This window comes from Melanaphis sacchari, unplaced genomic scaffold, assembly GCF_002803265.2.
Source record: "Melanaphis sacchari strain LSU unplaced genomic scaffold, SCAv2.0 Contig108_pilon_pilon, whole genome shotgun sequence".
In the NCBI taxonomy this organism is placed as follows: Eukaryota; Metazoa; Arthropoda; class Insecta; order Hemiptera; family Aphididae; genus Melanaphis; species Melanaphis sacchari.
This window is the reverse complement of record NW_020270415.1, coordinates 69,573-85,808: the sequence shown is the minus strand read 5'-3', so window position 1 is coordinate 85,808 and position 16,236 is coordinate 69,573. Positions and strand designations below refer to the sequence as shown.

Sequence of the window (16,236 nt, the reverse complement as noted above, 5' to 3'; positions counted from 1 at the left end):
TATTTATAAACTTCAAGATTATGATCACAATTTGAATATCATAAATTGGCTTAATGAAACATTTTGAAATATTGATTAATCTATTTATATCATGTTTGGATTAATCACCCTAGGTACATATTAAATTATTTAAAGTGCATAATGCTTTATAATTATTAAACTATTTTACATACCATATTTATTATTATAAATTTCTCATTAAACAAGATGGCTCTCCAAACGTGTAATATAATAGCCTATCCATGACGCCGTACAATCACAGTTTTAAAGTACTTGTTTGGTAGTATTCTGTGGTACTATTTTTAAAAATGAATTGACACTGAAAAAATTAACCTAATAGAATATTAAAAACCAACAACACCTACGTTATAAAAATGGTTTTGGATCAAACAGAAACCTTTTTTACCGTTTTTTTTCAGTTAAAAAATATAAACTCTGATGGATTGTCAACACGCGCTCCTATTTTTTTCATTACTATTTATGTGCGTCAGTCGATAGATATGTAATTAATGTTTGATGTATCATGCGTATAATATTTAAAACTAATAAAGTGACATTACACTATTGATTCAACATTAGGTCATTGTAATTTTTTACCACACTACGATTCGATTTCAAATTCACCGATTTTGTGTTGTCGACATCATTACTATTAAAGCGAATTGATCTATTATTAAACTTTAAGATAAAACCATTACATGCTATTTTTTACATGGTATTTTAATTTTTAAGAAAATATAATCATTTAAATATTCTACTATCATATACATATTCATTATTCACTGAAAAATTTAAAATACTGTAAAAAAAAAAACCAAGATAACAGATAATGTACTTATATTTAACGAGTTGATCATAGACCGATTTGCTTTAGTATTTAAGTAAAAAAACATAAAATCGATTCTACTGAAAGCAAACTTGCTATGTTGTGCACGTTTGTAAGCCGGACACAACACGTGCGGGTGTAACATCCTCAGATCCTCTTAATGGTTAATACCTGGGTACTTATAGTAAAAATTTGCAAAACATAGATATTATCTATATGAGTATATTTAAGTATTTGAAATTTAAGAATGGTGCCTCATTTCTAATATATATATATATATATATCAATAACGAAAATCAATAGTAGTGGATAATTATAAAAATATCATTATATTTTTGCATAATAGAAAGCCGAAACAATAATATGACTAATATTATCCATTCGAACAAAAAACGTAAACAACGAATACATTGAAACGCCAGGAAATAGAGCAAAAATGTAAAAACTCACATTTTTTTTTAATTTCCGTTCTTTGCACCGGCGGGTCGCGTAACAAATAAATAAAAATATTTAACTTTCTCTGTTGGCTCTATTTTATTTCTTGTGATATTCGTAAAAATATGCAAATCCTTAATCGTATTACTATTGTAACAGTTATTAGTTTATTAAACTTGTATGTAGAAAACAATTTAAAAATGTACTTCGATTTGCAAACATAAAATGAAATATTATTGCATTGTAGCCTGTAGGTACCTACACTTGTGTGTCAGTATTATATTATCATTTCTTTCAATACCTAACCCATTATTGATTATGAATTTAAGACGTTTAAATAATATTATTGGCACAGGCGTTGTGTATTTTCATTTCTACTGATCGCTAATTAAAACATAACATCCCAATGAATAATTATAATATATTACCTACTTATACTATAACATATAGCTGGTACTTACACTTTTGTCAGGAACTTGGTTTCATAGTGTACACATTAATGATTTTTTATGTGAACCAAAAGGCGAATGACAGTCGACAGATAATATTTTTATTTGTAATTTATGAACTGTAATATTATGATAACATCAATTAATATGTATTATAAAATATTATAGCCTATATAGGTATATTTTTATGATTTTATCTACTACGTTTATCTAGGACTGTTAGTTAATTTTTGATACATTAAAGCTTAGTTTATTCATTTTTTAAAAAGACAGTACTTTTCTCTATTACAATAATATGCACTTCACAGCAAACTGATAAGCATTATTTTCAAACCATAAAAAATGTTAAAATCTCTTAATCGTCACCCACTCTTCGCTATAACTATTTCAGAAAATCTCAGGAAGCTAAAAAACAAATAAGCCAATAATTTTACCTACTCGTTTTTATAAACAATATTAATAAGGTACCTAGTTTCTTCTAGGTCTATTCTGCCTAAATCTATGTACTCATAACTTTTCTCTCCGTCAATTTATGTTATTTGTTATGATTGTAATAGGTATACAAAAATTACAAAAATAGGTATGTTGTGTGTAACGAAATAAATACATATCGTGTGAATTATACTCGTATATATCTAAAGTTTACGAAATAAAAACTTAATTACCTTCACGTGTTACGATACCTCCGTAGCAAAACGAAGAATTATAAAACACTTGTTTTTAAATAGCACTGCGTGTATTTAAATGACGAAAACGGTAGCATATTTATAATTGCGATTGTGCCATTAAATTTCTCCAACGTCAGCGAGTAATGAAAACAAGAGACATAAATTTTACACAAATTTCTATCGTTGCAAAACGAAAATTATTCTCCTTGTTGAACAAGTTAACAAGCTCCCTGGTTGCGAGCAAGGGTTAAAAAAAAAAGGTATTTGCTTTACCCGCGACCTAGGTAACAAATAACAATAATTATGTATTATCAGTTATCACTATCATCGCAAGACGAAATGAAAATGTTATATTGACGTTATACTGCGTGTAAATAAAAAAGAAAAATATAACGGAATTTATTCTTGACGGGACCATTACACCCCTCCGACAAAACAAATTTCCCGGATGCGACCTGCGATAACGAGCCGAGTAGTAACCGCTGGAGGCGAATGTAACACGCGTGATAAAGCTTTACGGAAAAAGGTCGGAAGCCTGAAATCAAACAGACGAATAGCATACCGTTTAATAGTTGATCGACTTTTATGTGTAGCAAAACGCGGATAAGGGCAAATACCAAGACAATAGATCCTTGTGCATATTTTTTCGCACGTGTAACCTCCTCCTCCTCTATTAATTTATCATCAACAGTCGTAGGACTATTGTTTTGTTTTTTTTTTCTTTATTTTTTACGCCTTAAAAATTTCAAATCGTAAATGACCTGCAAACCGTGAACAATTGCGATTCGTTTCGGTCAGCGAAAAATACGTGGCCAATACAAGCTTGCATAGCTTTCCTCGTTTCGGATACGCTTAAGTCTCGAGTGAAATCATAAATACATCGCAAAACCGTATAAATTGATAATATATTATTATTATTATTATTACACCGATTGTACCGCACACACGCTCGTCATCTGCTTTTCTATATATTATTCATAACTGGACCAACGATATTAATGTAATCGTGTGACTAGCTGATTATTTTGAATTTCATTTTATCAAAATTATCATCGTCGAAAACGATTTGAAACGTTTTGTTGATTTTTTTTTCACTACTAGGACGTTGAGATACAAAAAAATAATCATCCAGTTTCGTAGGTATTTTTACAAGTTTATTTAATAGAAAAATCAAATAAGTAGGTACCTAATAAAAAAAAGAATGATAATAGATTCATAAAAAAGCGAATAATATTATAAATCCAACACAATACTTAATAATACAAAAATTAATAGTTAACAAAATTAGTCTTAAGTATAAATTCATATAAAATGTATAAAAAAAATAGGGCACTTACCATACTTCAAACCTGTTTACCGTTACAAAAAAATTCATAATATAGACGTATACAAAATAATAAAACGAAATTTTATGTTGGTAGTTTGTAAATAATATAAATCAAGTAAAATGCCCATTATTAACACAAAAATACAATAATAAACATTGTACATGGTCAGATCGATATAAATCAGTCAGATGAAGTATATTATATTTAAATAGATATATTATATATATACATATATATAACATAAAATTATTGTCATGGAAAAATAGTGATTTTTTTTAAGTAAATCTAGTGGTGCATAAAATGAAGACCCGTAGCGATTAAACAGTCGATATGTATCATTCAAAATCCTAAGACTTGATTTCATGAGCAAATTCATAAAACATGAATCACCTACACTCTTATTGTACTATTTTTATCATTTTCCCAACAGTGTGGAATTCGTTTAACAATATTTCGTTCCGATATATTACAAAATATGGTAGTTAACTGACAAATAGTTTTAACCATCATATAAAAATACAAACCTAACATATAACAAAGCACATGTAAAAAAAAATTTACAAAAAATAAAACATGTACATCTGAAAATACAACAAACACTTGGAAGACACTAGTTGTACATACATTTTTAAAAAACGAGAGTATAATTTGAATGCTGTAGTTTAAGTAAAAATTCAATAATCACATGTTCATAAGGCACTTTGGAAGCTCACAGTGAGGTATATCCGTAAAAAAAAAATACATAATAAAACATTGATACAAAAAGAAAAAAACATTTTATCACATAGCGTTAAACAATTCATGAGCTTTGAAATTCGTAATTATAAAATGATAAATTCGCTTAAGTACTAGATCTTATAAAAATAATTAATACTAAAAAATAGACTTAGATATAAGTTTAAATTATTAATGCTTATCATTAAACTTTATATATATTTTAGGAACAAGTGTAGCGGTTAATCCTTAAATACTGCATACATAATATTAATATTATATAAAATAATACGCACACTGTCCTACAATTATATAAGAAAAAAAAATACAACTTAACATAAGACACATGCATATAACATTTTACATAAAAACTCAGTTTCAAAAACATCTGGTCATATAATGAGGACAACATTATTCATATAAAATTCCAATGCTTAGGAAACAATATTAAGTCATAGTGCTTTAAAATGTTCTTGGACAATATACAATACACATTGGATAAAATTAATAACTGTAAATATAATAAAATCAATAGAATCAACTCGAATTGATATTGAGCCTTAAAATTATTTGTTCAAACGAGTTAGGAAAATAATTGTTTCATTTCATTCAATAAATTGGAAGCTAATACTGAACCCTGATCAATGAAGTTTCCATGAAATCACAACAATGAGCAAATATGAAGGTTTGTTTAATAATAATAATAATAAAAAAAAAATTAAAAGTAAAAAAAGTTTAGAGAGCCTCAACTACTCAAAACTTTTACATTGGATGTTGTGACGCATCTAGGAACTTACTCTAACGCAGTGTGGTACTTGCGTATGTGCACCCTAAGATTACCACTCTGTTTGGCGCGATATTCGCAATGAGGACAACGATGAACTGGCTCTTTTCCTCCACATTCAAATACTTCATGACGTTTCAATGTACTCTTCCATCGGTACCTCTTACCACAATGCTGACAACTGAATGGATTTGCTTGAGTTGTACGCACATATTTGGAGTTTTGTTCAAAGTTTTTCCACCATAAAGAACCTAGTGAAAAAGCTACATTAAATATACATAATTTATAAGCACACAAAATTGACTTGTGCCAGATGACAAAGTCATTAAAAATACCTTGATCCTGCATGTTTGGTGGTATGTTCATGCCTCCATATTCAGTAAGTTCCATACCTAAAATAAAAATTTTAATTTTGATTATTATAAATTTTTGATTAATTATTAACAGTCAATGACTTGACTTAAATTTTTATTGGTAACAAAACCATACAATAAAAAACAATGATTTTTAATTCAAAAATAATTTTTACCTTCTTCGGGCCGAAAATTAGTCATGCTGATTTGTGAGGATGATAAGTCAACCTTAACAGTTGTGCTTGTTGTACACATATCATTATGGACATTATTTTCACTTTCACTAGCTTCTTCTTCTGTATCAGTTTTTTCAAGTTTAATATCGCTTATTGAGCCACTAGAAGGCCAGTACTTTTCTTCTTTATCTCCAACTACTAAGCCATTTACATCAGGCTTTTTCTCAGGATTATCCTCATCAGCTTGAACATTTGCAGATTCCACCACAGGTTTAGGAATAACTGGAGGAGATGGTATGTTTGCCTTGCCTTCGCCAGCTAAACTGGGTGCAGTGGGATTTGGTGTATTATTAACATCTAAACTATTAGCATTAGTACGACTTGGATTAACTGGTGACACAACAAGACTACTAAAGTTCTTCACTGGTTGTACTAATTTACGTCGTTTTGTATTTGGTATAGTAGGTACAATAGGTGTTGGGGGTGGCAGTGGTGGGACAGTCATGGATGGATCAAAAGCACCATCAGTAACTTTAGGTGTAACAGACTTTTTTGGCAAGCCAGGTGAAATATTTCTCGTTGAATTTTTTCGAGTATCTAGTTTTCGATCAGATCGACCACTACTTTCAGTCAGTCCTTTAATTTGCAACGATTCTGCAGCTTTCAGGAATGATCCAAGTTGTTCTTGGGTAATATTTACTTCACCACGGTACATATAGTCCATCATAGACCGCAATTCTTGATATGTTACATCTTTAAGTATAAGCACCGGATATTTATCAAAATGTTGATTTAACAGCATCTAAAAATAAAATATTAAAATAAAAATTAGTCTAAAAGGCTTCTAATAATTATGAAATACCTATTTAATAAATGAATTATATTTATATTTTTAAATATAACCTAACTTAAGAAAATTTATCAAGACCAATATTATGTATAAGTTAGAAGTTTTTAAAACAAAAACAAAAAATAATCTACAAATATTTGAGTTGAAATTGAACAGTTATACTTTCATAAGCTCTCATAAGTCTAATGTGAAATAAGAAAATACTTTCTTTAAGAAAAAAAATTCTTTGAATAAATCAAAACAACTACCTACTATTTTTATTCAACACAATGATAAAAATAATTATTTAAAGTAATTCACTTAAAATTAAATGTACAGATAAAGTGGTCTAGCAATAAGTTATATGATATTTTTTTATTATAGCCTAGCCTGCTTAACACAGTAGGTAGGCTATTATTAAATAATAATTCACATAGTTTGTTACTGGTATCTCATAAAAGAGGTCAAGTTGACAAAGTGTATCAGACAGCTGTCTGAATAATGTCATACACTCAATAGTCTACCGGAACAAGAAAAAAAAGTATGAGCTAATTTCTCCTCACACAGAGGCTAAACAATATATTATATTCTACACATTTATTGCCTATTGTGTGACATATTATTTTCTTTTTTTTGTTACATTTATAAATTCCTTAAAAAATTATTTTTAATGATAAATGAAAAATCAAAATACTGTTTAAGTATTAAATTTGATTCATTCTATATATTCCATACACATTTAATAAATATATAATGGATCTAAGTAAATTTTTAAAATAAATAATTAAAATACTAAATTAGGTAACAAAATAAACATTAAAAAAAAAAAAAACTAGGCCACTTTTTTGTGATGTACCTTCTATTATAATTGACAGTACACTCAAAGTTGGATGTACCAAATCAGTGAATGGAAAATAGAAAGGCAATAATAAGATGAGGCTAAACACAGTTATATAATAGTTTCCAACTTGATTTTCACGGTATTTGTTTAATTCAAATCATTCAATTGAACTAAAAGTAATTCAACAAAAACCTAAATATAAATTCTATTTTAAGATGCAAATTCATAAATGACATATTTATAACATAATATATTATATGAATATAATTTCATTTAAATCAATACCTAACTAATAAATATCATAATTATTAAAAATAAAAAGGAAAAAATAAATATATAATAGATAATATTATAAACTTTTTATTTATATTTTATTTACTAATATAGTATTATGTGTTATTATATCACATATTTTAAAGTAAATTTCAATTAGGAAATTTATTTTTCATTCTAAACATTATACCAAAATAACAATTGATACACAAATAAATAAAACAATTTTAAATGATTAATAAATAATGAGCACACTATGTCCAATTAATAAAAAATGTAATAGATTATAATAACAAACGTATGAATTGCACACTTTTAAATTATCAACATAAACATTTTTATTTGTACAAAAACATATTAAATAAATTATTATAATTTTTAACATTAAATATATTTTTTTTTCTTTAAATTAAAAAAAATATATATATTATTTAGCTACACAATTAGTTTGTACACAGAATATTTTCAAATATGATAAATAAGCTAAATATTCCCTTATCTCTAAAATATGCTTTAATAAGCAAAAAATAAACTTTTTTCTACGAATTATTTTTTAACAAATTGTCAACATATTTGTCAACCACATCACATTATGTAATAACTTTTTGTAAGTACTTAGGTAATGATAAATAAACAAATTATGCAAATTACAATACATTTTTAAATGTATGGTATAACACATTTAGTAATTTAATTTAAAAAATAGTTAACACTATACCAGTCTATTGTACAATATAAAGCTATAATTATTTTAAACAAAAAAAAAAAATAAATAATTTGTTGTGTAATACCTAAATCTTAAATTTGAAAATTATGATTATAAAAAGGTTCAAATTTTGATAATTCTTAATAACAGGGGATAAACTAATGACTGTTTTTAACGAATAAGAAAAATAATTGATCTAATAATCACTCGACAATTTATAATTTGATAAAACAAAGTCTGATCAATAATTATTAAGATGGATTTCAATAAAAAAAATAAATAAATAAATAGAGTATAATTGACAAAACATGAATAAAAGTTTTAAAATTAAATATTTGTTTTAAATTAAAATAAAATAATTTAATACCTAATAAATAAGAAGTATTAACCTCAGTATTAAAACATATAAAATAACTAAATTCAAAAAGTATACCTAATGATTGTTTTTTGATTTTTAAATAACCAACTTATTACCACCATTTTTTTAAAATAAAATATTAATTATCTTGAAAATGCATTTAACCAAAAAATAAATTGTGAAAAATGATAAATAACCTTTTTGACATGGCAATGATAAAGATAATGATAATTATTTGATTAGATTGTTTTATTCTTTTAAATTAATTACTGAAGTCACATATAAGTTTACCGCAATTAGTTTATTTTAATAAAATTTTACATAAAAAAAATTCAAAGAACATGTATTTGATTAATTGAAAATATAATAAAAAAACTATTTAGAATTCAATGGTTTTCAATTAAATTTGTCTATTAAAAAATAATAATAATAACAACAACAATTAACTTATTAATGTTTAATATTTCTATTTACTCACCAACATTGATATAATCTAAACATTTTTTAATTTTTTTTATAATTAATTTAACTTAACATTTTAAACCTACGTATTAATATGCAATGAAAAACAATTATAAATATGTATCATCAAATGCATCGATGCAAAATATTTATTTAAGAAAATTGTATTTTATACATAAAACTATGTAGTGATCTAATTTTTAATTTAAAATCAACAATTGGTTCGTTTTAAAATAATAATGAATATGATGTCATAACAATCATGAAAAAATAATTTTAAAAAAATCAAAGAATACGGTTATTAGTTCAATCTATTTTGTAATTGTTTAAAAATACTTACATTAAATTAATTCTTAAAGCTTGTTTAAGAATTTAACAGAGATAATAAAAGTATTTAATATATTATTAAGCACAAATGTGGGTATATAAAAATAAAGCAAGTAGTTTATAATTATAATTGAATTACCTACACTACTAACAGGTATATTTAATCAGAGATTTTAATTTACAGAAACCATTTATGTATAACTTGAAGTTTTAATGCTTAGGTATATTAATATTAACAAAATAATTATATTTTAGATTAAAAAGGTAGCTAAAAGTTAAATTCGATTTTTCTTTTTATATCGAATAATTATGTTTGTACACTATAGTAGTATTAGCCTATACAATTTTACCAATTGCTTACTGCATACCTATATTAAATTTCAAGAAAATGCAGCTTTGATATTATAAATTAAATAAGTACTTACACTGGAATACTTATACAATTTTAATACAATAGATAAATGTAACCTACCAGTTTCAACTTTCTGTCAGTTAATGAGTATTTATTATACTAAAAGTAAGGTAGGTATTTCCTTATAGGTAAATTAGTTAGTTAATTGCCACTACGATGTCGTTGGTAAAAATAAAAAGCTAAAAAACGCTGCTATATATAATAAGTAAGCAATAAAAGAATTTATTTTAATTATGAAATATGGAATCTTATAAATTAATGTCATGATAATATGAGCCCTAAAAATTAATTCAAAATTTTCAAAAGACATAACATGTACCTATGTTAAACTGTCAATAGATTTTGAAAATTAATGCTTAGTCGTTACACACTGAAATTCAACTTGATATGGTCATCTTAGCATATATAAATTTTTAAAACAAGTTTAAGACACATAGAACCAGACTGACTTACATAACTACTAATATGAGAATACCTTAATTCAGAAGATTCTGGCTTTCTACAATAAATACATAAATTAATAAATCAATAGAGAAATTTTTAAAATAGCAGTGTTATTCAAACAATACAAGAGTTATATCCAATTTCTTGTGAAATTTTTATAGACATACCTATTATATTTGAATGACCAATCTTCAAAACCAAAATCTTTAAAAATTTATTATTATATAGGTGCTTTTAAGATTAGTAGCATAAAACAACATATCTATTTATAGGTACTGGCTAATTTAAAAAAGATTGTTATGTAATTTTTATTTTTAAACAATCAAATATAATTTTCAATACTAATAAGTCGTACTAACACCTCAATTAAAACTAAAAACAATTTAGTTTGTAAGAGACATCTATTAAAAAAAAAAAATATATAGTGAAATAGTATGCTAAATTTAATGATGTTGATAACCTTTTGAAGATGGCATTCAATAGGACCTATTAACAATTTTTAATAAGCTGATTCATTTTCTATACTATTCATATCATATCATTATAATATGCTCGTATGGATGTATGTCATAATATGTACCTTTACATATATGTTTAATAAACCAGACAGTAGTATTTCTAAGTTAACCTAGATGAAAGGGTAGTAAAATAAATTACTATAAAATAATTTGGTATAGGATAGCTTTTGTACATATGCTCGTAGATGCCTTTAACGATTTGATTTTTTTATAATTTTTTTTTTCTGATATTTTAAGATAATTTAAAACAGTTACGAGCTAACCCCCACAATAGACAATTAAACAGTGAAGAAGTGTGAATACAATTTTTCACATGAATCCTTAGACCGCACGTCGATAAAGATTTAGGTTAGTTTAATCATAAGAGCCAAAACTGAAAAATAAGAAGCCAATTCTAGTGGGTGCAGAGATCAATGGGCCGAAAACTGTTTAACGTTAATGTCGAATAACTAAATCTTCTTAGCAATCGTAACCTACCTACTGATAAATAAAAAACACATTTTCGATTTGGCGATATCGAAATCGCAAAAAAGTTTAGAGAACGACGGCGGTCCGTTATAAAAATGATAATATAAACAACAACAACAACAACCTCGACCACGTCAACAAAAAAAAAGTTGGAATTTTCGAGGGCGAAAAAATCGATACGTCCTGGCGTGTACTCAACAGGTGCTCCGCGCGGCCGAACAACGAGAACGCGGCGCGGCTCGACAAAACATATGGGACACGCCACAACGTGGTCGCCGCCAGACGACTTCGTGGACGCGTCAAGGGTCGAAACCACGACGACGACGGCGATACGCCACACGACATCGGACGCAACGCGTTTCACGCGATATTAAGTCACAAGGCGACACACTCACCGCAAAATAGGGGCTGCAGGCGGACAGGACGACTTTGTGCGCGTTCATGCACTGTCCCTCGGCGGCCAGGGCGCAGTCCACCAGCGACCCGCTCTCCAGCAGGCTGTCGAACACCGAAATCAACGTGTTCTGATGGTTGTTCCACCGCAAGCAGAACTGTTGCTGCTGCTGCTGTTGGTGGTCCATGGCGTGTGACGCGCGTTCGGCGGTGCGGGTTACTACGGCGATATTATTGCGGGCAATGACAATGTACGATAATTCGGTCCGGACGCACAGCTGCTGCTGACCGGCTAAAAAACGTGGACGGTGAACTGGTGGTTCGGCGGAAACACGTCTGCGCTACAAAATGCGACGACAACAACGGCGACGAGCAGCCGACGCGAAGACGACCTGTTGTGCGCGTTCGCGTGTGCACAACATATACACACACACAGACACACACACGCACGCACGAACGCACGCGCAAGAGCGCGACCGATAGTCCCGGACGGCTGTGTAAAGTAAACGCGCGCCGCGGCGGCAGCAGCAGCACCACTCGCACCACAAAAAGCGCCGATAGCACGGACGCACACGCGAGATCGCGAAAAACTTGTCGGTGGTCGGGAGGAAAACCGACAGGAACGTACGGGAAAATTCGCACCGAAAGCAGCAGTAGTGAAACAGAGACTGAAAAAGATTCTCCGGTGCGTTTGAAAGAAGAGATTATATCACAAATACCTATAGCTGAACGCGATAACCGATTGACTTTTCACTGTGCACAGTACCGCAGAGGAGGTTTGTGACGACGGTTCGAAAATTCATCAATATCAATAATATTATGTCGTTTACTGTCATCCACGACGTCGTCACGGATTTTGCGGCGACGGACCGAACGCGCGGCACACGGGTCGGAGGAACCGTACGGCGACAAAAAGCGTCGGATGAGTTATTGTAGCTGGCCGATATCGCGATGGGTAGTAGTGGGTACGTATTGGAGGACGTCCGGCGGTCCCGTTTTCAGCGGCGGCAGCAGCACCGGCGAAAGCAGCGCTGTGGGACAAAGAGAAATTTTCACACTGAAACGCGGCGTAACGAAATTCAAACATACCATCTCATCGGCACTGGTGTGGTGTTCGGTACTTCGGTTCGTTCGTCGCGTATATTACCAAAAATATTGTGTGTGTGTGTGCGCGCGCGCGCGCGCGGGTCGGGTAGTCTCGGGCCGTGGGAGGGGTAGGACTGGAACGGGGACGCGGGGACGGACGGACGGTCGGGCGGGGAGCCGAGAGAGAAGTACACGAAAAGTAGAGAGAAAAAAACAACACACAAAAACACAGAAACCACGGGCGCGAAACGCGGACAATAAAGTTTTTCGGCAGTGCCAACTTTGAAAGTTTGCACGGTAATTTCCGGACCGGTTGGCGGTCGCTGCACGGTGAGAGACGGCGGCGGTCTCGTCTTTGGGCTACCGCGCGCCGGTCTGGACGGAGGTGTTGTCACTCTCGCCGAATTGCATATTATTATGAAAATATTATCATCAAACAAAGCCAACGACAGCGCTATGTTGCACAGATGATTTATCTCTTATTATTATTATTACTATTATTATTATTATTATTATTATTAATGTGTGCGCACACGGTCGCACAGTCATTAGATGGGAAAAAAAAAAAAATCATAATTGTTATCAGTCCGCGTGTCAGCACACGCGTAAATGAGTTTTTTTTTTTATTAATGAAACCATCGTCAGCGGACAGTGTTAATTAGTGCGGGACCAGGGGGGGAACGCCGTGCCGTCGGGCGGTGGGGGCGGCTGCGATTACGGATCCGTAAACATGACCGACAATTCATAGTGATATAGTAGTAATAATATCCGAATAATTATTTCTGTTATCCGGTGGGCCGTTCGTACTGTTTAGTAGCCGACGTGCCGAATCGGTCGAAGAAAAACGTGCTTGCAGTGTGCGCGCCCGAGGGAATGGCGGCGTTCGGCGTACCGGTCACACTGCGCGCGACGAACGTTTGGAAAGTTCGGCGGCGGCGGCCGTTTGTTTACACAATATTATTCTACCGCGGAGATTCGAACGCGGGCAAAAAAAAAAAAAAATAACAACGAAACAAGGGAAAAAATAAAGAGAGAAATAATATGAATTTTCGACGGCGGCACGGGTTGTTGCCGCCATCATTTCGGTGGGAGGAGAGAATTCTATTTCACGGAATTACATTGTGATGATCCGTATCGGGTCCGTCCTCACTCCTCACCGCCGCCACACGGTTCTTTTATTATATTATATTCTACACGTTTTATTATTATTTTGCTGAAACGCGTATATTATAACACAATGCGCTCGAAAAACGGTAATATACTTTGAAATTATTTTACTTTGCGTCTTCTCGCACATGTTTTATTGGAAAGCCGCAGCGCCAATGTACTAACTACTAACTATTCAAAATGTATGGATAAATACCCTACTATGGATACTACGTGATGACTGATGATTATGTTATGTTTTCGATGTTTAGTTCAGAAATATTTTACGAATTCGATGATGATTAATAATAATTCTCGAAAAAGCTAGGTCGGCGCTTACGTGTATTAATATATGCTTTACACGCACTGTCATGGTAACATTATGTTATTCAATCCGTCGACCGGGTAGGAATATTTTGAATATTTAGTGGGAAAAAAAAAATTTATTACGATGAAACGTCGAGTGTAATGGCATGACGGAAAATGGAAGTACATTATATTATTTTTCAACAGTAAACACGTGTTACGTACACGTATGATGTACTTTATTATATTGAACTATCATCCCGAGACCAAGATGGACAATAAAATCGATCGCAGTCGGTGGTGGCGTCCGTTCACGTTGTTTTGTTCGGTTTCTCGGCTGCTGCCGCCACCGGACTCAACATATGTGCGTGCATGCCACGAATTCCGAGAAATTGGATAAAAGCAGCGGACGACCCAAAAACAAGGACGGGTCCGTTGCTTCGCCCCCAAAAGGCAAAAACGTACATTTTAACGCGCAGAGAAAAAAATGTGTGTTCACACGGGTTGCACTCAGTTGCAGGCCCACGAAATAATACGTTATTATACACGGTGTTCGCCACGCGAGTAAGGACTACTATACGACCGTGGCATACAGGGCGCACGTACTGTTGCGCAAGGCCGGAAGCGGAGAATGATTGTAATATCATCGTTGGCAACTGCATAATATTACGGTAGTGGGCAGTACCCGAGATAATTATTACTGATCAATGATCATAAAAATTAACGATATTATTTATTACGTTAATGTAATGCGTACTGTTGTAACGATCGAAATTTGTTCATCAGATATAAATGCGTTTCTCCTAGTGTAATAAACTGGTGCACAAGCACAAAATAACTTAAGTTTCGTAGAGGGATTGAAAGCTGTGATTTTTTTTAACTTTGACGCGCAACATAGGGATTTAAATTTGCGGTATTTCTCGGTTCTCCGACGGACCGATTACTCGAGCGAAAAGTACACACGAAACTGTACATTTTATTTTACTCTTATTTGTCGTAGTCTACTCGAGATCGAATCTCCCAATTTTATTCTCTAAGCACATAAATAGTATGGTAATTTTTTGATTTCTACTTTTTATGATTTTGAAGGATAAAAAAAAAACATGTGTGAAACTGTGAAAGTCAATCTCGAGTAGGTTGGTGAAAAATTAAAATATGTTTTTAGAATTCTGACGTCTTATTAGACCAATCATTCATTATGTTAGAACTAGAGCACATCTAAATACGTGTGTTAGACATTAACTAATAATAATAAAATTACTGTTTTTAATCCACGATTTTCGTTGTATTTATTTTTACATTATGTTACACACTGTCACACTAGTTATAATTATTTATTTTATGTGATAAGTGGTGTCTTACTGGTATCGTATCGATAAAAATATGAAAAAAGTATACTCTAATCGTCATGTTATACATATCATGGAGTCATAAAAATATTAACGCATTAATTTTAATCGAAGATGAACCACGAAATAATTATTGTTGTATTATACATTTAAAATAACTTGTTTTTATACCGGTCGAGATAAAATTGAGGGCTAGACCCTATAACTTTCTTCAGATTTATCTGCGAATAAGTAAAGATAAAAATGATAAAATTAATTTTAAACTAAAAAAATAATGATTCTTTTTTTACTCTTGTAATTTTATAAAAAAAAAAAAAAATCGAATGGTTTGATTGATAGAGGACTTTAAAACTCTCAGCTTTTCATTGAAATTTTGTCCATGAAATCGTTAAATCTTAACGAACTTGTGGACATTTTTATTTTCTCAACTAAGTACTAAGTATTTTCTTTATACTAATTTAATCACTGAAATAAATGACTTACGAATTAATCAATCTCGTTCAATACAATATTATTATTTATTACAGAGAGTCGGTATAGTGATTTCTCATATGTTTCTAAGCAATGGACGAAACTCGGACTGTT

General features: G+C 30.9%; 1 protein-coding gene across 1 annotated transcript; it reads right to left on the bottom strand.

Moving 5' to 3' along the window:
• Positions 1–3,779: 3,779 nt before the first annotated feature.
• Positions 3,780–11,952, bottom strand: LOC112603441 (zinc finger and BTB domain-containing protein 18-like). The gene is made up of 4 exons (XM_025351994.1): positions 11,767–11,952; positions 5,734–6,535; positions 5,540–5,596; positions 3,780–5,455 (listed from the first exon to the last, which is right to left on the bottom strand). Exons 1-4 carry the CDS (start codon positions 11,950–11,952, stop codon positions 5,214–5,216), a joined length of 1,287 nt encoding a protein of 428 aa, XP_025207779.1. The 3' UTR covers positions 3,780–5,213.
• Between the last annotated feature and the right edge of the window lie 4,284 nt (positions 11,953–16,236).